Source organism: Littorina saxatilis, linkage group LG12 (genome assembly GCF_037325665.1).
Source record: "Littorina saxatilis isolate snail1 linkage group LG12, US_GU_Lsax_2.0, whole genome shotgun sequence".
NCBI classification, from domain to species: domain Eukaryota; kingdom Metazoa; phylum Mollusca; class Gastropoda; order Littorinimorpha; family Littorinidae; genus Littorina; species Littorina saxatilis.
In genome coordinates, this window is record NC_090256.1 from 41,545,151 (window position 1) to 41,569,932 (window position 24,782).

The 24,782-nt window shown below is 42.3% G+C and overlaps 1 protein-coding gene across 2 annotated transcripts in view; it reads left to right on the plus strand.

Moving 5' to 3' along the window:
• Window positions 1–1,338: 1,338 nt before the first annotated feature.
• LOC138981969 (spermine oxidase-like) overlaps window positions 1,339–24,782 on the plus strand; it is a 33,793-nt gene continuing 10,349 nt past the window's right edge. The window contains exons 1-3 of one of the 2 annotated variants that reach the window (XM_070355157.1): window positions 1,339–1,484; window positions 20,625–20,807; window positions 24,349–24,435. In XM_070355157.1, coding sequence (XP_070211258.1) covers window positions 20,630–20,807; window positions 24,349–24,435 — 265 coding nt within the window. In that variant the 5' untranslated portion in view covers window positions 1,339–1,484; window positions 20,625–20,629. Of the gene's footprint in view, window positions 1,485–11,077; window positions 11,367–20,624; window positions 20,808–24,348; window positions 24,436–24,782 lie in introns of those variants that run through there. The other variant, XM_070355155.1, reaches the window with a different exon arrangement.

Here is a 24,782-nt window from a genome sequence, read left to right on the forward strand (position 1 = left end):
CTGGGTGGTGAGTCGTGCTGTGTGCGGGCGAGCGTTGTCCTGCTGGAATATGGCATCCTGGTCAGCCAGAAGAGGAAGGGCGTGTGGGCGCAGAATTTCCTCCACGTATCGCTGGGCAGTTATGCGCCCTTGGACGTGCACCAGGGTGCTCCTTCCAGCGGTATTGATCGCCCCCCACACCATGATGCCTCCACCACCATGAACGGGTGCCTCATCCACACAGTTGGGCGCGTAACGTTCGTTTACTCTCCGGTAGACCCTCCTCCGACCATCATGTCGCTGGAGCAGGAAGTAGGACTCGTCGCTGAACCACACGTGTCTCCAGTGATTCCGGACGGTCCAGCGAAGGTGCTGGTTGCCCCACTGCACTCGGTTCTGGCGATGGCGGCGGGTGAGGACAGCTCCTCTGTGAGGTCTGCGAGCTCTCAAACCAGCTTCATGCAGGCGGTTCCGCACGGTCTGGTCCGATAATCGGTGTGGCCCGGGGAGAGCCTGGACAGAAGATGAGGCCGACAGGAAACGATTCCGGAGGTGGCGGAGCCGTATGAAGCGGTCGTGAGCAGCAGTTGTCGCCCTTGGTCTTCCCGCTCGTGGCAAGTCAGCAACGGAGCCAGTGGCTTGAAACCTGACCCACAGTCTACTGATGGCGCTCTGGGACACGTGGAAGTGCCTGGCGATTGCACTTTGACTTTGGCCTGCTTGTAAACGACCCAATGCAATTTGGCGGTCTTCTCTGCTCAATCGGGCCATCTTTCGTCGCTGAATTGTCGTCTGATTTCTTTGTGGCGAACAATCCGCTTTTATGGGTTTTGGAAGACATGGTGAGAGCTCAATATTCCCCGAGTTTCACGAGATTACACTGAAGCATGACGAGTGGTCATGCCAAATGAGCAATTTTGACATTGTAGCCACTGATAACGCATGCGTCACGTGCAGAGCTCACTTGTGGCAATGGACGAAAGGTCGACGACCAGATAAACATTTTCTGCAGTTTGGTGGATATCCTTGTAGCCATATAACTAAATTAACCAAATATTACAAGCTATGCGTTTCTTTTTTTGAACAGTATAGATATTAGTGCAAAATTAATTCAGCAACAAAAAGCTAGCTTTACACTGGAAGCAGCCACTGTGAGTTTTGATTTGCGTCCAATTCAAGTGGAAGGATGCTCTTATTACACGTAAAAGCCTGTGAGTTAGTTAATACATGATCACTAGCAAGTGAAGGATGATATCTTTAACTCAACCGACCTCCATTAATTTTCGCTGCTTGCCAGACACGTGGGTTGATGCGATCAATAATGTGCGATAGTGGAAAACACGGCGCACCCTCCGCCCTTGCTCACACACACAGCGAAATACTCGGAGCTGTGGCAATCTTTAAATTTCTCTCTGCTGACCACAATCGGGAACAACACAGCTGACTGTTCATTCATCCCTGTGGTTTTCTCTGCTTTGTGTGGCTGACAGATCATTCTAAGAAAGGTATGTAGAACTGAATTTTATTCGCGAATAAGGCTTAACGTTATCGAGCAGCTGGGATCTTTGGTTTGGTTCTGGATCAGGTTTTCTCTTTCGTTGGTCGCTGAGCAGCTGTGAATAGATTGACCTAATTCTTTTCGATACTTGTGTTTTGACACGACTATCTCTCTCTCTCTCTCTCTCTTACTTTTTCTCTCACTTCTTTCTGTCTGTCTGTGTCTGTCTGTGTCAGTCTGTCTGTCTGTCATTCTCTCTCTCTCGACTCTCTCCCCCTCTATTTCTCTCTCTCCTGGTGTACCCTCTCACAGTCCTGATGTATTTTCTCTCTCTCTCTCTCTCTCTCTCTCTCTCTCTCTCTCTCTCTCTCTCTCTCTCTCTCTCTCTCTCTCTCTCTCTCTCTCTCTCTCTCCTCTCTCTCTCTTTTTGTGTGATACAAATTTGCATCAATTTGCGCCGTCAACTGTTCCTATGCCACTGGAAATAACGAATCCTAACTCCCCCGAATTCGGCGCAATGCTGCCTAAATGGCGGGGTAAAAGAAGAAGAAGAGGATCCGAACGATCTGTATCCACTGCAGACAAGGATGATGTGCACCTTCATTATCGGGTTTCAATATATTTAAATGAGTCATCTATCCAGTCCACTGCATTCACTTATGAGTTCAAGTGTGTGTGTGTGTGTGTGTGTGTGTGTGTGTGTGTGTGTGTGTGTGTGTGTGTGTGTGTGTGTGTGTGTGTTCCCCAGTATGTGTTTCTCTGTCTGTCTGTGTCTCTTTCTCTGTCTGTGTCTCTTTCTCTATCTGTCTGCCTGTGTCTGTCTGTCTCTGTGGGTCTCTGTCGGTCTGTCTGTCTGCCTTTCTGTCTGTCTGTCTGTCTGTGTCTGTCCGTGTCTCTGTGAGTGTCTGTCGGTCTGTCTGTCTGCCTTTCTGTCTGTCTGTCTGTCTGTCTATCCCTGTCTCTGTGAGTGCCTGTCTGTCTGCCTTTCTGTCTGTCTGTCTGTCTCTGTAAGCGTCTGTCTGTCTGTCTCTGTAAGTGTCTTTCTGTCTGTCTCTGTGAGTGTCTGTCTGTCTGCCTTTGTGTCTGTCTATCTGTCTCTTAGAGTGTCTGTCTGTCTGTTTGTCTCTGTGAGTGTCTGTCTGTCTGCTTTTCTGTTTATCTGTCTGTCTCTGTGAGTGTCTGTCTGTCTGTCTGTCTCCGTGAGTGTCTGTCTGTCTGTCTGCCTTTCTGTCTGTCTGTCTGTCTCTGTGATTGTCTGTATTTCTGTCTGTCTGTCTGTGTGAGTGTCTGTCTGTCTGTCTCTGTGAGTGTCTGTCTGTCTGTCTATTTATTTATTTATTTACGAGGATTTATATCGCGCACGTATCTCACCACACAAGGCGACTCAAGGCGCATGTTACCTATTAATGCCGTGTGAGATGGAATATTTTACACAATATATCACGCATTCACATCGGCCAGTAGATCGACTGCCTTTAGGCGCTGCATCCACCTTTCACGGCCTATTATTCCAGGTCACACGGGTATTTTGGTGGACATTTTTATCTACGCCTATACAATTTTGCCAGGAAAGACCCTTTTGTCAATCGTGGGATCTTTCACGTGCATACCCCAATGTAGTGTACACGAAGGGACCTCGGTTTATCGTCTCATCCGAAAGACTAGCACTTGAACCCACCTCCTAGGTTAGGAAAGGGGGGAGAATATTGCTAACGCCCTGACCCAGGGTCGAACTCGCAACCTCTCGCTTCCGAGCGCGGCAAGTGCGTTACCACTCGGCCACCCAGACCATGAGTGTCTGTTGGTCTGTCTGTCTCTGTGACTGTCTGTCTGTCTCTGTGAGTGTCTGTCTCTATGAGTGTCTGTCGGTCTTTCTGTCTGCCTTTGTTTTCTGTCTGTTGATGCAGAAGAAGGAAATGCATAACTAAGAACACAGTCGATAAAAATACACAATTTCAACCACAAAGATCAGCGCATTTAGTCAAAACAAAGACCGAATCCTACATACACTGATCGGTGGGGCTGATTGATTTGGCCTTGTTTTTATCACGTGACGTGACGTGATGTCTAAACATAGCACTAACACGCCTGAATCGCTGGGTCGTATAATCGATACAGATTTTCTTTGTTTACATCGTGTGTGCTTTAGTGATTGGAGCAACACTGGGCAGCGTCGCATGGTGTCGTAATGGTCGGTGCCATTGCACATATTAATTTGTCTCGTATTGTTTCATCTGGGGTTTAAGAATGGCAGGAGTTCGGGATGGGAAAAAAAGGGGGGGGGGTATTTCAGTTCAGGAGCAGCTGACACAATCAAGATAAACAATTGTTCGTTATTTTGTACAACAGTTGGCAACTGTGCCCACTCAGGTCCAACGTCGATAATGAAACACGTCTCAGCGAACACTTATCCATGATTCACTGACAACAACACGCACACACATATTCTTAGATGCTTACACAGACACACGCACGCACGCATGCACGAACACACATGAAAACGAGCGTTAACTGACTGAAGGATGAAAGTCCGTGAATCATGTGCTGTGCATGCCCAATGACCCGCCCCACACGTGTCAGACCGGTGTGGTGTACAGAGTTGTTGTTTTTACATTTAGTCAAGTTTTGACAACATGTTTTAACATAGAGGGGGAATCGAGACGAGGGTCGTGGTGTATGTGTGTGTGTGTGTGTGTGTATGTGTGTGTGCGTGCGTGTGTGTGTGTAGAGCGATGCTTTATAAAATTTGACAGGAGTTCCTGGGTATGATATCCCCGGACTTTTTTTTCATTTTTTCGATAAATGTCTTTTATGACGTCATATCCGGCTTTTTGTAAAAGTTGAGGCGGCACTGTCACACCCTCATTTTTCAATCAAATTGATTGAAATTTTGGCCAAGCAATCTTCGACGAAGGCCGGACTTCGGTATAGCATTTCAGCTTGGTGGATTAAAAATTAATTAATGACTTTTGTCATTAAAAATCTGAAAATTGTAAAAAAAATTTTTTTTTATATAACGATCCATAATGCCAGACGCCAGGCGGAGCAGCCACTAGATGGCCAATTTTAAAGTCTTAGGTATGACCCGGCCGGGGTTCGAACCCACGACCTCCCGCTCACTGGGCGGACGCCTTAACCACTAGGCCACCGTGTTGCGGTCATGAAAGTACTAAATCGAGGAAATCGGCGTAAGTTGAAAGTGTGGCGACCCCCTCTGACCCGACTATATGTGTGCGGAAATGACCTATTTATCTGTCGTGAAGTGAAGTCCAACTTCACTCGTTCACTTGTGAATGCTTGATGGTCACACGGAAGCAGGCACGGGATTTGCTGTAAAGTACAGCTCGTAATTCTCTTCCGTCAACCTTTGGACATCGTCGTATGATCATAATGTCAATGACCGCACTATATGTACAGTGGAACCCTCCTGTGAAGACCGGCACAAATGTGAGAACATTAGGTTTTCAAAGAAGTGAGTTTGACATGGAGGTACATTTGATGATGATGAAATTGAGGATACTTTTATGGCGCAAATTCTAAAAGAGTTGTAAGCGCCTCACAGAATGCATACACAAATAAACGAGTCTGTACACAATGCATGTTTACGATTATTATGAACAGATTATCTTAAAAGGACTCAAGACTCAAAACTCAAAAGTTTACTGTCCTTATAAAAACAAGGAAAATTGCCATGCAGTGTCAGTCTGAAATGTGGAGGGGCTGGTATTCAAAGGTGGTGGGGGTCCATTGTGTTTGACGGTGTGATTAAAGGCATAATACCTCAAGAACAAGTCGCGTAAGGCGAAAATACAACATTTAGTCAAGTAGCTGTCGAACTCACAGAATGAAACTGAACGCAATGCTATTTTTCAGCAAGATCGTATACTCGTAGCATCGTCAGTCCACCGCTCATGGCAAAGGCAGTGAAATTGACAAGAAGAGCGGGGTAGTAGTTGCGCTAAGAAGGATAGCACGCTTTTCTGTACCTCTCTTTGTTTTAACTTTCTGAGCGTGTTTTTAATCCAAACATGTCATATCTATATGTTTTTGGAATCAGGAACCGACAAGGAATAAGATGAAAGTGTTTTTAAATTGATTTCGACAATTTAATTTTGATAATAATTTTTATGTATTTAATTTTCAGAGCTTGTTTTTAATCCAAATATAATATATTTATATGTTTTTGGAATCAGAAAATGATGGAAAATAAGATGAACGTAAATTTGGATCGTTTTATAAATTTTTATTTTTTTTTACAATTTTCAGATTTTTAATGACCAAAGTCATTAATTAATTTTTAAGCCACCAAGCTGAAATGCAATACCGAAGTCCGGGCTTCGTCGAAGATTACTTGACCAAAATTTCAACCAATTTGATTGAAAAAATTAATGAGGGCGTGACAGTGCCGCCTCAACTTTCACGAAAAGCCGGATATGACGTCATCAAAGACATTTATCAAAAAAATGAAAAAAACGTTCGGGGATTTCATACCCAGGAACTCTCATGTCAAATTTCATAAAGATCGGTCCAGTAGTTTAGTCTGAATCGCTCTACACACACACACACACACACACACACACACACACACACACGCACAGACACACACACATACACCACGACCCTCGATGTTAAAACATTTAGTCATAACTTGACTAAATGTAAAAAAGGCCCCCAGACCCATTCCAAAGTTATACCATACGATTAGACTGCGTTACAAATAATGCTACCGCGCAGGAGGACTGCCTTTGTCACGAACTGAAACTCTGCCTGAACAATCCCTCTTAATGCGGTCAATGCGCATCAGAGCACTAACATGGGGAGATTAATCAGGTCGTGAACAACCTAACCCTACCCCTAACCCTTACGCTAACCCTAACCCGAACCCTAACTCTAATCCTAACCCTATAACCCATGGTTCGTTCTGTCAAAGGGTCGCATTTTTTAAGTCCAAGATTGGCGCATGCGCATTGACCGCATTGAGAGAGATTGTTCAGCAGAGTTTTCAGTTCGTGACACCTTCACTTCACAAAACAAAGTGTTTTGAAAGCTTAATTAGATGTCGTAAATTTGCCAGACCACCCCACCCCCACCCCCTCCCCACCCCCCACCCAAGTTAGATCAATAGTATTCCTTTAACTAAGCTGAACACTTGTCTATCCGAGCTTCGCCCTGAAGCCGCATGATGATGAGATGATGACGCACAAAGAGATGATGCTTTTTCTGTCATTACGACTTGGAACATCACATTTCTTTGTGACTCACATGCCACACGGTCATGGGTTTGGTAGTAACAACTTTGGCCCACATGCTTTTCATCGACCGCAGCGGTTCTTTGTTTAGATGGTACAGGCCTACTCGCTTGTTATTGTTTGCTGACTGAAGAGATGCAGTGGGACAGAGGTTGGAGGTTTTTTTGTTGTGGTTTTTTTTGGGGGGGGGGGAGTGGGGGCGGGGAGAGAGGGAGGGAGAGAGGGGAAGGGAGGGAGGGAGAGAGGGGGTCAGATGAAGCAACCACAGCGACTGAATGTCGATTATTATGAACATATTATCTTAAAAGAGGGGGGGGTGGGTGTTAGTCTTAAATGTGGAGATGGTGGTCTTCAAATGTGGAGGGGGGGAGGGGGTCCATTGTGTTTGACGGTGTGATTAAAGGCATAATACCTCAAGAAAAAAATATACGAGTATGCTCTTTTCAGTTTCAAATCAAGTTATTCAAATCAACTTTTGTAGGCTGGTGTATAAAAGCATTCTAATATTTTTGATTGAAGAAAATCACGCGCATATGCACAGTATGTCATGTCAAGAAGGATGTACATGCCTTCACACGAATTTTAACCAGAATAAAATGTTTCTGAGGGCTGTTTGTGTCAAAGCCAAATATTTAGGATTGAAACTTTTGTTTTAAAGTAATCTGAGAAAACTCGGCTTGTTTTCCACTTTAAAAATGAATAGATAGACGGACAAACAGGCTGACAGGCAGACAGACAGACAGACAGGCAAACAGACAGACAGAAACTGAAACTGGTACGTGCAACGGAAAAAAAACACTCCCTTCCAGTTATTAAAAAATAAAAAGACAGACTGACGGACAGATCGACAGACACACAGACGAACAGACGGACAGATTGACAGACAGACAGAAACAGAAACTGGCACGTGCAACGAAAATAAACCATCCCTTGAAATCACGTATCTCACCTAGCCAGATAATTTACACCTAGTTACAACGCCTTTGCTAACAGGTATTATTGATCGATTCGGCGTGCACATGGTTAGACAAGCACTATTTATTACTCCAACAGACTATAAATAAATGACCACGAAAACGGGGACGAAACATTCTTCACTTACCAGCCACCTGTAGCCCTTATATATATAATTATAGCCATCACGTCAAGAACAACATATTTTGCTTCTAATCAGGAACCATTGTAACTGCCTCTTTGTTTCAAGAAATGATTAAATAAAAAACGTAGATAAATTCACACCTCTCTATGGAAAACATTAAGTATGTGACGCACGGAAAACAAAAACGAAGTCAACACACAAACACACACACACACACACACACACACACACACACACACACACACACACACACACACGCACGCACTCACGCACGCACACACACACACTCACACACACACACACACACACTCTCACACACACATACACACACATACACACACACACACACACATACACACACGCACGCACGCACACACGCACGCACGCACGCACGCACACACACACACTCACACACACACACACACACTCTCTCACACACACTGACACACACACACACACACACACACACACACACACTGGCACACACTGACGTCAACCCCATAGCCACTTAAAATAAATTATGTTCTTTTCAGATATACCCAGATGATAATTACACATTATTCTACATACGTGAGAGAGATACTCATGAGATAATAATGTGGACTGGGTGGCCGAGTGGTAACGCACTTGCGCTCGGAAGCGAGAGGTTGCGAGTTCGACCCTGGGTCAGGGCGTTAGCAATTTTCTCCCCCCTTTCCTAACCTAGGTGGTGGGTTCAAGTGCTAGTCTTTCGGATGAGACGAAAAACCGAGGTCCCTTCGTGTACACTACATTGGGGTGTGCACGTTAAAGATCCCACGATTGACAAAAGGGTCTTTCCTGGCAAAATTGTATCCACCAAAATACCCGTGTGACTTGGAATAATAGGCCGTGAAAAGTAGGATATGCGCCGAAATGGCTGCGATCTGCTGGCCGATGTGAATGCGTGATGTATTGTGTAAAAAAATTCCATCCCACACGGCATAAATAAATCCATGCGCCTTGAATATGTGCGCGATATAAATTGCATAAAAAAATTTTTTTTAAAAAAATCCCTCCGCTTAGAACTGTACCCACGGAATACGCGCAATATAAGCCTCATATTGATTGATTGATTGATTGAATAATCGTTCAAATCACACGTGTGTATATCATGTAAATGAGGTCATGTCAAGCAAGTCTGGCAGGGACCTGTTTTTTGCCACTACTAATGATGCCAAAGTCACCGAGACAAACGTCATTGTAGAAAAATAATGCCCTCGTTTAATTCCCCTCGATGAATTGTTAGAACAAACACGTCACGCCACACTTTCCAGAGTGACGTTTCTTTGCTTTGACGTAATAGATTGCACAAGGCTTTAGAAGAGATCGAGGTTCGAAATCAAGCGTCTTCAATGTGGCTGCCTCGACTGCGGGACGTGTTGAGTAAAATACACGTAATTATCCTACATACGTGAGAGAGACACCCGTGAGATAATAATCGTTCAAATCACACGTGTGTATATCATGTAAATGAGGTCATGTCAAGCAAGTCTGGCAGGGACCTGTTTTTGGCTCACGTAAGTGTAGCCTATGCGTTGGTAAACTTTGTCTGTCTGTGCGTGCGTGCGTGCGTGCGTGCGTGTGTGTGTGTGTGTGTGTGTGTGTGTGTGTGTGTGATAGAAACTTTAACATTTCCGAGTCTATGGATAAAGCTCGCATAAGAAGATTACGTCTCGGTCAAAAGTGTTTGACGTGTGTGATAGAAACTATTTGAAGACGTCACATTATGACGTAAGAGGGTTAGACGTCACGCAAAGTTACTGAAAGTCTCGGTCATTGTTATTGTGAGCGGGCCGAGACTATAGTTGGCAGATCCAGGGTCTCGCTTTCTTGCACAGTTTCACCTAGATGCTTACTGTGTGTGTGTGTGTGTGTGTGTGTGTGTATGTGTGACGGAGTGATTGAGTTTGTGTTTGTCGATTTCTTACGTGAGCCTTGATGGCTTCGCCTCTTGTTCCACTGCTTATGATGCCAAAGTCACCAGGACAAACGTCATTATAGAAACAAAAATTGCGCTCGCTAATTACCCTCGGTGAATCTTTAGAACTAACACGTCACGCCACACTTTCAGAGTGACGTTTCTTTGCTTTGACGTAATAGATTGCACGAGGCTTTAGAAGAGATCGAGGTTCCAAAACAAGCGTCTTCAATTTAGCCGCCTCGACTGCAGGACATTTTCAGTAAAATACACGTAAGTACAGTATGTTGCTTTCGCTCGCAGTTCAATATTTAAAACAAGAGGCGAAGCCTTCAAGGCTCACGTAAGAAATCGACAAACAGTAACACAAACTCAATCACTCCGTCACACATACACACACACACACACACACACACACACACACACACACACACACACACACACATACACACACACACACACACAGTAAGCATAGGTGACACTGTGCAAGAACTGAAGCGAGACACTATAGATCTAGATCTGTCTGTCTGCATGTAGCCTGTAACTTACAGGGACACGACTGCCAACTAGTCTCGGCCCCCTCAAAATAACAACTTCTGACCGAGACTTTCAGTAATTCCTTCGCGTGACGTCTAACCCTCTTACGCCATAATATGACGTCTTCAAATGTTAAAGTTTCTACCGGCACAGACTGACATAAACACACACACACGCACAAACGCACAGACAGACAAAGTTACGATCGCATAGGCTACACTTACGTGAGCCAAAAACAACTCGTGTAAATCTGGTACGACACAGCAAGCCCTAGCCATGTAGTATTCTCTATTTAACATGCTTCCTTTTGAAACTTCTTTTTCAAATGGAAGCATGTTAATGTGTAATTAAAGACCGGTAATTTGAATGAGTTGGGGCATTCTGACCAATCACAGGATCTGTTTCATTAAAACGCAAACTTGATTGAATTACAATAATAAATAATGATACAGGATTTATATAAAACTCAGAAATTCCTTGGTTTAAAGCGCTGTATAATCAAGGTTAAAATGAAAAGAAGTGACGACAATATTATGCGTCACACACACACACACACACACACACACATACATATGCACTCACCAACCACAAACACACACACCAACCACACACACACACACACACACATAAACCCACACACACCGTCACACACACACAACGCGATTCAGCGCGCTAAACCGGGGAGGGTAAGAGAGAGGGGGGTCTGGCGAGGGGGCGTTTCTGAGAGTGTACGTGCAGAGACAGAAATAGCCTGAAAAACCTTCTCTCATTCCGAAAGCGACTCGCTCGCTCAACCCTAACCTATAAAACTGAAAATGCGGCCATGGCATGATTCATTTCACTCAGTCCAGTCCATAGCAATATCAAGGTGCGGCATTGAAAGAGGTTTTCTCTTCCTCACTGATACTTTGTATGACCAGGAAAATATTATACTACACAGCCTAGACGTGTGTGCACGTAGCAGACATTTTCACTTCGCTTCACTGTGTTTGTAGCCAGTGGGGAAAGCTGTGCTTGTGTAGCGTGTGTTATATAGGCCAACCAGCATGGATTTCTTGAACAAAGGTATTTACACATTTTGTTTTCTGTACACTTTCCCTTACATTTATCATTCATCGTTTTATGACAATATTGAACCGTTTCAGAAAACAGAAACTACGCTATCGATCAATAGTGAGACTGACCGTGCCAGCTATTAGTCAATAGTGAGATCATTAATACTAGGCGAGAAATGGAAACATCGTTCTGTGGTTGAAGTGTCAATACCATTGAGATCGAGTCAGCGATTCCCGTTGCCGTGGAGCGATGGCTAGGTATAGTGAATAGATAAGACTCTTTAAAACTCCGCTGTGGAGAATTATCAAGACTGATTAATATATACTTATTATTTTGGACCAAGGTCGATGTATGGTTTGAAGTGGGATGTAGTTTAGCCAGTTTCGGGGGAGGCACACGAACGTTAACAGCCTGGGGGAAGTCACACAGGCAGACACACATATATATATGATATTTAACTAAGGCCGTCGACCCATTTAATCATGAGTTAAATTCAAAGAAGAACACTATGCTTGGTTCACAAACAGATGTTTAAGTAAACACTAGTAATGGTCTTATTAATCTCAACAAAAAGTAGTCTTTACTCTCCCTCTGTCTCTGTCTCTGTCTGTCTCTGTCTGTCTCTCTTTCTCTGTCTCTCTGTCTCTCTCTCTCTCTCTCTCTCTCTCTCTCTCTCTCTCTCTCTCTCTCTAGGTTCTCACACACACTCGGACACACACACACACACACACACACACACACACACTGACACGTACACACACCACCACCCTCATCCACCCACACACACACACACACACTACACTCACACTGAAAATAGTTGATTGTGCCGATCTGCGGGAACACGTGTGCTGGTGCCCAGGCTAGACTGATTTGTCAGAATGGATCCGGTACAGACCAAAGCCAGTTTGTACTGGTTTCGAAGACAGCAAACCAGGAAAAAATATAATCTGTCATCAAGGTGTTAGACGCACGTACAGCGATGAGAGCAGTCCATAACGGATAATTTGTTTGTATGCATATATAAGTGTGTGTGTGTGTGTGTGTGTGTGTGACAGTGTGTGTGTGTGTGCACGGTGTGTCCGTGTGTGTTCAGTGTGTTTCAGTGTTTGCGTGTGTCTGTATGTGTGTGTTTCAGTGTTTGCGTGTGTCTGTATGTGTGTGTTTCAGTGTGTGTGTGTGTCCGTGTGTCACGTGTGTGTGTCAGTGTTTGTGTGTTTATGTGTGTGTCTGTATGTGTGTCAGTGTGTGTCAGTGTTAGTGTGTGTGACGGTGTGTGTGTGTGTCACTGTTAATATTGTCGTTACTACGTTTGTACAACGTTTTCCGGGCATTTCTTCGCTTTTCTGTTTTCATTACCTGAGTATATCAGCTATCATAACGTATTGTAAGTGCCTCAAGGATTGACGTCAGTGGTCGGTACGCTCTGCTTCTCTCAGTCAAAAGAACGACACACACTTGCAGTAAATGGAATTCGTACCTGCAGTCAACCTGTACGGCGAACGCATGTGTTTGCCTAGTTACAGATAAATTATAAACGCAATGTGTTTCGCCTAGGTTTAAATAACAACTCCAGCGTTTGGTGAACTTTAAAACGCGATATTTTTGCCTGATGTCTGAATAACAACTAAACTGTTTGGTGAACTTTAAATGAATGTGTTTTTCTAAGCTCTGAATAACAACTCCACAACAGAAAATAGCTGAGAGGGTGTTTTTCGTCCCTGTGAAGAGATAATCCCATGCCCTTAGCAGAAACAAGCGTGCGTGTGCGTGCGTGTCACTGTGTGTATGTCAGTGTGTGTGTATCCACAACAGAAAATAGCTGAGCTTATAGAGGGTGTTTTTCGTCCCTGTGAAGGGCTCATCACATGCCCTTAGCAGAAACAAGTGTGTGTGTGTGTGTGTGTGTGTGTGTGTGTGTGAGTGTGTGTGTGTATGTATGTGTGTGTGTGTGTGTGTCAGTGTATGTATGTGTGTGTGTGTGTGTGCGTGCGTGTATGCGCGCGTGCGTGCGTGCGAGCGTGTGTGTGGATGTGTGTGTGTGTGTGCGTGCGTGCGTTCGTGCGAGTGAGTGTGTGTGCGTGCGTGCGTAAGTGTGTATTTATGTGTTTGTGTGTGTGTTGAGTCTATTCAGAATGTTAACTCATACATACATAAAATATTCTCTCTCTCTCTCTCTTTCTCTCTCTCTCTCTCTCTCTCTCTCTCTCTCTCTTTTCTGGACATAATCTCAGGGAGTCAGAGCTGTATTTATACTGACTCCTATCAGGGGAAGGGCTCCTAATATTGACCACTTTTTACATTTAGTCAAGTTTTGACTAAATGTTTTAACATAGAGGGGGGAATCGAGACGAGGGTCGTGGTGTATGTGTGTGTGTGTGTCTGTCTGTGCGTGTGTGTGTGTAGAGCGATTCAGACTAAACTACTGGGCCGATCTTTATGAAATTTGACATGAGAGTTCCTGGGTATGATATCCCCGGACGTTTTTTTCATTTTTTCGATAAATACCTTTGATGACGTCATATCCGGCCTTTTGTAAAAGTTGAGGCGGCACTGTCACACCCTCATTTTTCAATCAAATTGATTGAAATTTTGGCAAAGCAATCTTCGACGAAGCCCGGGGTTTGGTATTGCATTTCAGCTTGGTGGCTTAAAAACTAATGAGTGAGTTTGGTCATTAAAAATCGGAAACTTGTAATTAAAATTATTTTTTTATTAAACGATCCAAAAACAATTTCATCTTATTCTTCGTCATTTTCTGATTCCAAAAACATATACATATGTTATATTTGGATTAAAAACAAGCTCTGAAAATTAAAAATATAAAAATTATGATCAAAATTAAATTTCCGAAATCGTTTTAAAAACTATTTCATCTTATTCCTTGTCGGTTCCCGATTCCAAAAACATATAGATATGATATGTTTGGATTAAAAACACGCTCAGAAAGTTAAAACGAAGAGAGGTACAGTAAAGCGTGCTACGAAGCACAGCGCAATCGCTACCGCGCCAAACAGGCTCGCCACTTTCACTGCCTTTTGCACTAGCGGCGGACTACGTTCAGTTTCATTCTGTGAGTTCCACAGCTTGACTAAATGTAGTAATTTCGCCTTACGCGACTTGTTTATTGCTGATAACTAGTTTGTTTTCTTGCGAAGAAGTTTCATTTTGTGGTTGGTAGTCCTTCTCTCTTAGTTTAACAGTTAGGCCTAATTAGAGTGAAATAGCTTTGATAGACATTCAGCAAAAATTAAATACAGAAAAAATCACAAATGGTCCATATTAGGAGCCTGGGCGCCCAATATGGACCAGTGAAGCGGTCTTCACGAATCACTGTAAAAAGCCCCTTATACTTCAAAATAACATGATACAACTTAGTGTACAAGTCAGACTTATTCAAATATGCTTTAGATTGAGCTGTTTCGGGTTGATGAGAGCGTTATTTGAAGCACACCAGGAAACTAAAGAAGCTTATCAAAAACAGAGTGAAAATAAGTGAAATTATCAACTTCCACCAAAAAAAGACTATTTGTTATATTTTTTTGAAATCTCGAGGGCTAGTTATAGGTTATTTTCAGCAAGTTTCTTAATGAATTAATTAAAATTGCCTTTAGTTTTTATTTTCTTCGACTTGTTGAAGGTGGTCCATATTAGGGGACTCACACATACTTTGAGGTTTTGCTATTATTTTTTTGTTTGCAGTAGAAACTCGGGGTACACACTGTTAAAATGTAACAAATACTGTCTTAGCTGTCATATATAGCCATTTTTGTGTTATGAAATCTTTGGTTGTGGACAGAAACGAGTCCGTTTTAGGCGGCAAATTTAGAGTGAACGCTGCCAAAAGTGAAAACAAGTCGCGTAAGGCGAAATTACAACATTTAGTCAAGCTGTCGAACTAACAGAATGAAACTGAACTCACTGCATTTTTACAGCAAGAGCGTATACTCGTAGCATCGTCAGTCCACCGCTCGATGCACAGGCAGTGAAATTGACAAGAAGAGCGGGGTAGTGGTTGCGCTGAGAAGGATAGCACGCTTTTCTTTATCTCTATTCTTTTTAACTTTCTGAGCGTGTTTTTAATCCAAACATATCACATCTATATGTTTTTGGAATCAGGAACCCACAAGGAATAAGATGAAATTGTTTTTAAATCGATTTCGGAAATGTTATTTTAATAATAATTTTTATATTTTTAATTTTCAGAGATTGTTTTTAATCCGAATATAACATATTTATATGTTTTTGGAATCAGAAAATGATGAAGAATAAGATAAACGTAAATTTGGATCGTTTTAAAAAAAACTTTTTTTTTTTTACAATTTTCAGATTTTTAATGACCAAAGTCATTAATTAATTTTTAAGCCACCAAGCTGAAATGCAATACCGAAGTCCGGCCTTCGTCGAAGATTGCTGGGCCAAAATTTCAATCAATTTGATTGAAAAATGAGGGTGTGACAGTGCCGCCTCAACTTTTACAAAAAGCCGGATATGACGTCATCAAAGGTATTTATCGAAAAAAAGAAAAAAACGTCCGGGGATATCATTCCCAGGAACTCTCATGTCAAATTTCATAAAGATCGGTCCAGTAGTTTGGTCTGAATCGCTCTACACACACACAGACAGACAGACAGACACACACACACACACACACACACACGCACACACACACAGACACACAGACACACACACACATACACCACTACCCTCGTCTCGATTCCCCCCTCTACATTAAAACATTTAGTCAAAACTTGACTAAATATAAAAACGAAAAAGCCTAACGGTTTTGAGGGTTGTGTTTCTGCAACTGTTTTGACTTGTGCAACTTATCCAGAGAGGGTGAATAAAGCGAATGAAATTGTTTTGAGCGCTCTAGCGCCGTTAGTTTGTCAGAACAGGAGGTGGTCCTTATTAGGAGCCGGTCCATATTAGGAGTTTTTCCCCTACTTGCATGAATACGCACGTGCATACGCAAGTTAGTGTATCTGTGTGTGTGTGTGTGTGTGTGTGTGTGTGTGTGTGTGTGTGTGTGTGTGTGTGTGTGTGTGTGCTAACAAACAAACAAATATTCTAAGAAACAAACACTGATATTTATTTTTCTCTTTCTCCTTTCTGTTTGTATGTCTCTCTGTCTGTCCGTTTCTTTTGTGTGGCTGTATCTGTTCAGGCGTCAGTGTTTTTATGCATCATGATGTAAAAACAACAACAACAAACGCCCACCCATTTCTTTATTTCACAGCAGTTGGTCCTACAATAGTTGCGAAATTATCCGCTGTTTGAATTTATCTCTTTACTTTAGAGAGATAACTTCACAAAATTTGAAACTGAAAAAAAGTGTATGTACAAACCACACCTATAAGTCCAAAGAAAAAGCATTGCCATTTGTTCATCTAAACTTGTTCTTTAAATTAATTATTGATGCCTGCCATTTGTTGGACGTGATAGCTCGCAACAACCTGACAGTTTTTCCTCCCAGTCCGGCTTCACACCGTTGACGCGTCACGCCCCTAACACTCTGTTTCGCTGATTTCCTATTCCTATTCAGATTTTTAATGACCAAAGTCAATAACTAATTTTTAAGCCACCAAGCTGAAATGCAATACCGAAGTCTGGCCTTCGTCGAAGATTGCTTGGCCAAAATTTCAATCAATTTGATTGAAAAATGAAGGTGTGACAGTGCCGCCTCAACTTTTACAAAAAGACGGATATGACGTCATAAGACATTTATCGAAAAAATGAAAAAAACGTCTGGGAATATACTCAGGAACTCCCATGTAAAATTTCATAAAGATCGGTCCAATAGTTTACTCTGAATCGCTCTACACACACACACGCACAGACAGACAGACACACACACACACACACACACACACACACACACACACACACACACACACACCACGACCCTCGTCTCGATTCCCCCTCTATGTTAAAACATTTAGTCAAAACTTGACTAAATGTAAAAAGTATATAATTATGTGATATATAATTATGTCAATAACCGAAGTCCGATACAGGGCGAGAACAACACTGACTTAGTAATAGAACTCGGTGAGTAGGCTCCAGGAATGAAATCCGGCTAAGCACGAAAACCGTTGCAATTGATATAATACACCAACATTAACAGCTATTGTGTTTTCAGCGTAGCAATAGGGTCCGATATTTAGACGAGACAAGTATAATGCCGACGAGTCGAAGACGAGTCGCATTTATACTAAGCTTGTTCGAGTCAAAATATCGGACCCTGTTGCTACGCTGAAAATACAATAGCGATTATATAGCTGTTCTGACCTTCATTTGTTTTGTTCCAAACTTACAAAAGGACAGTTTTTGCGTCGATGCGTTGATCTCTGCAGGTTTTGATAGCAGACGCCGTTTCTTATGCGCATTAGTTTTGCGCATGCGCCACACTGACTTTGGAAAAAAAACCGCGATATAGTTTGACAACACAGCTTTTAATTAGTTCATTCGTATACAACAAAAAGAAGTTTGATGTTTTTTAATTTTGAACAAGACTACTTGTGAAGAAGACCAAAACACACTGAACATCAACGAAAAACTAGAAACAACTGAAGAACTAGGATGCAACAAGGGGAGGAGAAGAGAACAGCTAATCCGTACAACGCGAGCAGACGGCAGCGAAGTTTTCAGTTTGGGTGAATGGCATTCATACTTGTCTCGTCATGAAGCGAATTTTTCAACCTCAGTTATAAACGACTACATGAATGTTAGTGCCATAGGTTGTACATCAATACTTCAGAGGGGAAGAGGGGTATTTAGTGTGGAGTTACGAGATAAGAAAAGCCGAATGCGAAAGTTTGTGTCAGTAGCTCACACAGGCACACAAAAACGGCTGTTCCGTTTTACTCCCCTGTTTGTACTACATCTTTCGACTTTGGGCATTTTGTGGTGTTTAGGGACAGAAAATAATTGGTTTAGTCCTGTTCCATCGGGAAGTTAGCAGAAAAGGGTATGCTATCGACATTTGTAAAGCTGAAAAACATTCCCGAGAAGAATTTCAAGTTGTTAGTGTATGCTGTTGTCGATTGTTAACATCGTGTGAAACCGGAACCATGCGTCTTTGTTATTGCCAATATGCTTTTGGATATTGGCAAAAATGGCCGACTTCCGTAGCATTATGCTTTGATGATGATGTTGAGACCATCCAAGCACAGCCCCCGAATTCCCCCACGTGTCCATCAGAATAGCTATATTGTTAGCTTTAAAGGCTGACATAGTCCTATTTAATAATTTTAATTACTTCTAGGGTTGTTCCCATCGTTGCGGGGATGTATAAATTAAGCTTCCTGCAAAGTTTTAGGTTTGAAGTCCTTACCAATTACGAGAAATAATTAATTCTTTATAAAGTTTATTGCTATGTTTAGCAACAGTTCTCCAGGTCTTGGGCTATTTTTAGACCGTCAACACAGACAGTACAGCTTCGTCAATCCCCGCGTGAAGGAAATCGCTCACCTTCCACGTGCAAAACGTAGTGATATTGACACGCCAGATTAGCGCGGTAGCGTATTGTGCAAAGCAGAAAAGCGCGCTTTTCTGTATTCTTGTTAACTTCGCAATTTCCGGAAAACATCCACTTTCACTTTGAGACTGTTCTGTTTACATTCGACACTATCAACACCACTTTGTAATACTGAAATAAAAAAAATTCTGTGTTCGAAAGCTACAGCCATTTAGGCAATAGCCACCGCCATTTGACATGTTGAGGTTGTAAGTAAACATTTTTCTCATGTTTTGTGATTGAATGGAAACCGAATCGCGAAGCGATGAGGTTTTCATTCCAATCACAAAACATGAGAAAAATGTTTACTTACAACCGAAACATGTCAAATGGCGGTGGCTATTTCCATTCTACTTTACTCACCAACAGTGGAACTCGATCTTGCTGAATGACACACTGGGAAAAACGTTCCTTTCCATAAAAATGTCATTGCTTTCGTCGACTATTTACCTCACGTACCTTTTTTCCACACTGCGCAGCTGATTCATTGACATTGAGGCTATCCTGAATATGTTACACAGCGAGAACTGACACTATTGTTAAGAATAGGAACTGAAGTATTTGTTTTTCATTTCTAAACTTTGTTGGTCATGATCACGTTCCAAAAATATTCATGTCGCCAAACGAACAGGACGTGACGTCGATTTGCCTTTTCATTCACTACAATACTCTTCCGGTCTCGGCTACAGGTATTTGTTTTGTTTCTGTTTCAGTGAAGCAAGTAAAAAAAAAAGTGTTTGCGCATGTCTGTTTGTTTATCGAGACCATTATGACGTATCTATTTGTCGTCTGCGTCATTCTCATTCTGGTGTTCTGTCTCTGCGTGGCCCACTGGCACTTGTGCGCTGGCTCCTTTGTCAGCTTCATGGAGTGTGGCATGTTCGTTTTGTTTTCTTCCTTCTTCTGCTATAAATTGCTTGATGTCTTCATCATTCTCCCATTCTGAGTCACTCAGTGATGAGAGACTCAACTCGAAGTTGCCTTCAGATTCCATTTTGACAGTTGCTAACTCTTGTGATTATGGAGTGACGAAACCTCCTTGGGTCACCAGCATAATGAATATGATAAAGTTCGAGGGTAGACAGCCATTATTGATACCATTGTGTTCATACACGAAAATGATATTCATACACTCCACAAAACATGTGAAAATCACCATGCTTCACAAAACATGGGCAATCATCATTTTCTCATGTTTCTAAACCAATGAAATTGCCAGATTTTGATTTTTACTCATAGAGTATTGTAGAATCGTTATTATATCCCCTTAGGTACAGTTTTATAACATTATTGGCACATGTAAACAATAGGAATTAATTAATGAACGCTACGAAAAGGGCAGCCTTTAAGCCGGGGTCCTTGCCCGCTGAAACTTCAATGTCTGAAATCGCCCTGGGTTGTACACAGTTTGATTTACGGATCTGAATAACGACATCACACACCACGAATGTTCCTGTCCACGTGTTTCCGACGGACCCCTCGCTAGTGATTGGCCCCTACAGTAATGTATGTCAGAGGTTTTGGCGAGGGTATAGAATCTTCCGCAACCAATACAAACCCGACGGAGTTATTTCCGAAAACCGCCGTCTGTTGAGCCCGAAGTCATTTTATCGTAAACTTCAGTGGGAAAGCTTCGTGCCTCAGCGATCTTCATGAGTAAGTAGGCTTCGCGAAGTCGACTTCGCGCAGTTTATATCAGCGTTAACGCAGCTTTTAAAGTTCACAGAATGTAATGCATTATATGATTTCAGGCATTATGAAGGAGCAACCCGTAAGCACACACGGCCACGGGCGGGAGCCGAGGGTGGTGGTGGTGGGAGCTGGAATGGCGGGAGTGGGGGCGGTCGGGGCCCTGACAGCCGCTGGCATCCGTGACGTCACCTTGCTGGAGGCACGTGACCGCCCTGGGGGCCGTGTGCAGAACGTGGTGATGGGTGAGTGTTGTGCATACTGTCACATCTCTCTTCACTCAACTTAACCCCTTGACTGCCACTATACATATCAGATACGTGGTTTTTACATTCAGTCAAGTTTTGACTAAATGTTTTAACATAGAGGGGGAATCGAGACGAGGGTCGTGGTGTATGTGTGTCTGTGTGTGTGTGTGTGTGTGTGTGTGTGTGTGTGTGTGTGTGTGTGTGTGTGTGTGTGTGTGTGTGCGTGTGTGTGTAGAGCGATTGAGAGTAAACTACTGGACCGATCTTTATGAAATTTGACATGAGAGTTCCTGGGTATGATATCCCCGGACGTTTTTTTCATTTTTTCGATAAATGTCTTTGATGACGTCATATCCGGCTTTTTGTAAAAGTTGAGGCGGCACTGTCACACCCTCATTTTTCAATCAAATTGATTGAAATTTTGGCCAAGCAATCTTCGACGAAGGCCGGACTTCGGTATTGCATTTCAGCTTGGTGGCTTAAAAATTAATTAATGACTTTGGTCATTAAAAATCTGAAAATTGTAATTAAAATTATTTTTTTATAAAACGATCCAAATTTACGTTCATCTTATTCTTCATCATTTTCTGATTCCAAAAACATATAAATATGTTATATTCGGATTAAAAACAAGGTCTGAAAATTAAAAATATAAAAATTATTATCAAAATCAAATTTCCGAAATCGATTTAAAAACAATTTCATCTTATTCCTTGTCGGTTCCTGATTCCAAAAACATATAGATATGATATGTTTGGATTAAAAACACGCTCAGAAAGTTCAAACGAAGAGAGGTACAGAAAAGCGTGCTATGCAGCACAGCGAAACCACTACCGCGCTGAACAGGCTCGTCAGTTTCACTCCGTTTTGCACAAGCGGCGGACTACGGTCATTGTGAAAAAATGCAGTGCGTTCAGTTTCATTCTGTGAGTTCCACAGCTTGACTAAATGTAGTAATTTCGCCTTACGCGACTTGTTTTTTTTTTTAAATCAATACTCTGTCAAGGGAAACAACCGCTGTATACTGCGATTTGAATTGCATCATGATGATATCCTCCCCTGGAGACCATTGTCTCACTGTCGGTGCAATTGCTATATATCGGTATGTTATTGATTTTTTAGATTAACAACCAACTCAGTTTCCACCAATCAAAGATTTTTGTCAGAACCAAGTCAGTTGAAAATATTTACCCGTGTGAAGACTGCTAAGACTCAGACTAGTTTTAAGCAGCGGTTCTCCCCAGACTTACATATTTGGGCTTGTTGAAAGTCTGCCATGTGAACCTCACTTATGGGAAAAGGAACTGCTGTGTGCGCGAAGTACACTACACAGCCCAAGTACAACTCCAGACCGGTAAACTAAACATGCCCCCCTCAGTATTTGATCAAGCAGCAAGTGTTTGCTCGGAAAGCTTCCGTGGGATGCGGTGATGTCTTATCACGTTTTCAACACAAACACGCACACTAGTTCCCTTAAAATGTCACAGGCTTTGTTGTCTTAGTGTGGATTTTGATTCCTGAAAAGAAAAGACAAGATTGATAGCGTACTCAACTATAAGCACACATAATTGTTGTTCCCTTTATTCTCAGTATAGTGTTGTAAGTTTGCAAACTTAAAAAGGGGCAGTGGCTTATCATCAGTGCTAGAATGCAAGATTTCACGGTAGACCTAAAACTAGCATAGGGCCAACTAAGAAAAACACAAGGAAAAAGTTTAGAAAAATAGAACAGATTTATGTCTTTTCAGATGCACTGCAGTTATGTATTTCTTTATTCTTTGGTTATTTGTTTATATCTGTGTCCTGTTTATCTCCTTCTGAAGTCTGTATTTAAAATAAATATTTGTGCAAAGAAAGATCCCATTCTTTTGTTCATAGGTCGCTCCTGCATAAAATAATATACATGAAGAATTTTGACCCACTTTAAAGGCACAGTAAGCCTCCCGTAAACCATCACAGATAGCCTACTGTCAGGCTTTTACATACAGTACAAACACCATTTCATTTAAACACTCACCGCTTGAGAACATTCTAGATGCCCTCCGTAAAGAGCGAGCAATTTTCAAAGAATTTATTTTTGCGTGGTCTATCTTACCTCTGAGCCATCGTGAACCCGTGTAATCCACTGTTTCCCTTTTTTCGCAATTTAGCCGCCAGTTTGTCATTTCAATGCAAATCTCTGTAAGCTTATCTGTGTACCTTTAAATCTGAAATGCAACATTGAAACGGCTGCGAATTAGAGCAGTACGTGGCGGTTAACGGTTCAGAGGAACTGGCGCCAGGCAGCGTCGTCTGCTACGAGAACCACGACCTTGCGTGACCCTGCTTCCGGGCTATCTGATTTTTTAAACTTTCAAAACTTCGTATTGTTCTGATCTTGTCTTGATGAAAAAAGATTTTTTTTATGATTTAAGAATGTTTGTGTATGTAACAAGCTGTCAATTTATTATTTAGATTTCAAAAGTTAGGTCAGAAGCGCAAAAAAGCACCGTCCGATTGTCTGACAGACAATCCGCAAAATTAATTCTTTGAAAATTGCTAGCTCTTTACCGCGTAGGGCACCTTGCCGGGATGTTCCCGTTCGGTGAGCGTTCAAATGGAAGGCTGTTTGTACTGTGTGTAAAAGCCTGACAGTATCTGTGATGGTTTACGGGAGGCTTACTGTGCCTTAATTTGTCCAAGACCGTAAAATAGATTCCATATCCTCGTGAGTCCAGTCCCACGATGTTCACAACGTGGCAGTTGCTAAAACCTTCTGGTCTACTCTCTGTCTGTCTGTCTGTCTGACTGGCTGTGTCTTTCTCTCTCTCTCTCTCTCTCTCTCTCTCTCTCTCTCTCTCTCTCTCTCTCTCTCTCTCTCTCTCTCTCTCTCTCTCTCTCTCTCTCTCTCTCTCTCTCTCTCTCTCTCTCTCTCTCTCTCTCTCTCTCTCTCTTAGTGTGTGTGTGTGCGTGTGTGTGTGTGTGTGTGTGTGTGTGTGTGTGTGTGTGTGTGTGTGTGTGTGTGTGTGTGTGTGCGTGTGTGTGTGTGGATGTGTTTGCAGAGATGTTTACTTCTGTAAATTATATCCCCTTGTCTAAAGGGCTTTTAAAGCTGAAGACAATTAACTCTCAAAGCGTCTCTCTCTCTCTCTCTCTCTCTCTCTCTCTCTCTCTCTCTCTCTCTCTCTCTCTCTCTCTCTCTCTCTCTCTCTCTCTCTCTCTCTCTTTTGGGTGGGTGGCTAGCTGCCTACCTTACGGAAGGGAGGTAATTGGTAGGAAAGGTAATCACTTGACAACTGATTGGCTTGCCTCCCTTGGACGAGAGTGCGTGCGACAAATCTCACAACCCACACTGCCAGAGAAACCTCCAAACCACTCACCGTGCGCACATTTTCAATACCTGTTTTAGACTCTGGAGGAATTCCAGATATATACCTAGAAAATTATCATAAGAAGAAACCTCCCTCACAAACAAACAAACAACATTTTGATTTAAATGTGATTTGCCTTGAAACAAGACAATAGCCGTATAAATAAGTGTAAAATGAATGTGTGTGCAGATGACGGCTTTGTGGAGTTGGGAGCGCAGTTTCTTCACGGCAAGAACCAAGTGTACAACATCGCTGAGCGAGAAGGAATGCTGGCAGGTAAGCAGTGAGGATAATTGGTTTCAACAATGGTTTATTAGTTTCTGTTTAAATATTCATGAAATTTACAGAAAATTATAAATATAAAAACAACCACAAGCGTACGGCTTATGGTGGTGTCTTCAAATAATCATTCCGTGTTCAACTGTGGCCATATGGCATCTTGCGTTCTATAGAGGTCGGCGTGATTACACTTCTCCTTTAACTCCAGGCTGACCGGTTACATGAATGGTTATTACAATAACTACACATAATAAATATGACTACAATAGAAATTCAAGCGGTATTTACGCCATGACTATTACAGATATAATGACCGTTTCAGGTAAGCTTACATGTAGGCTAAT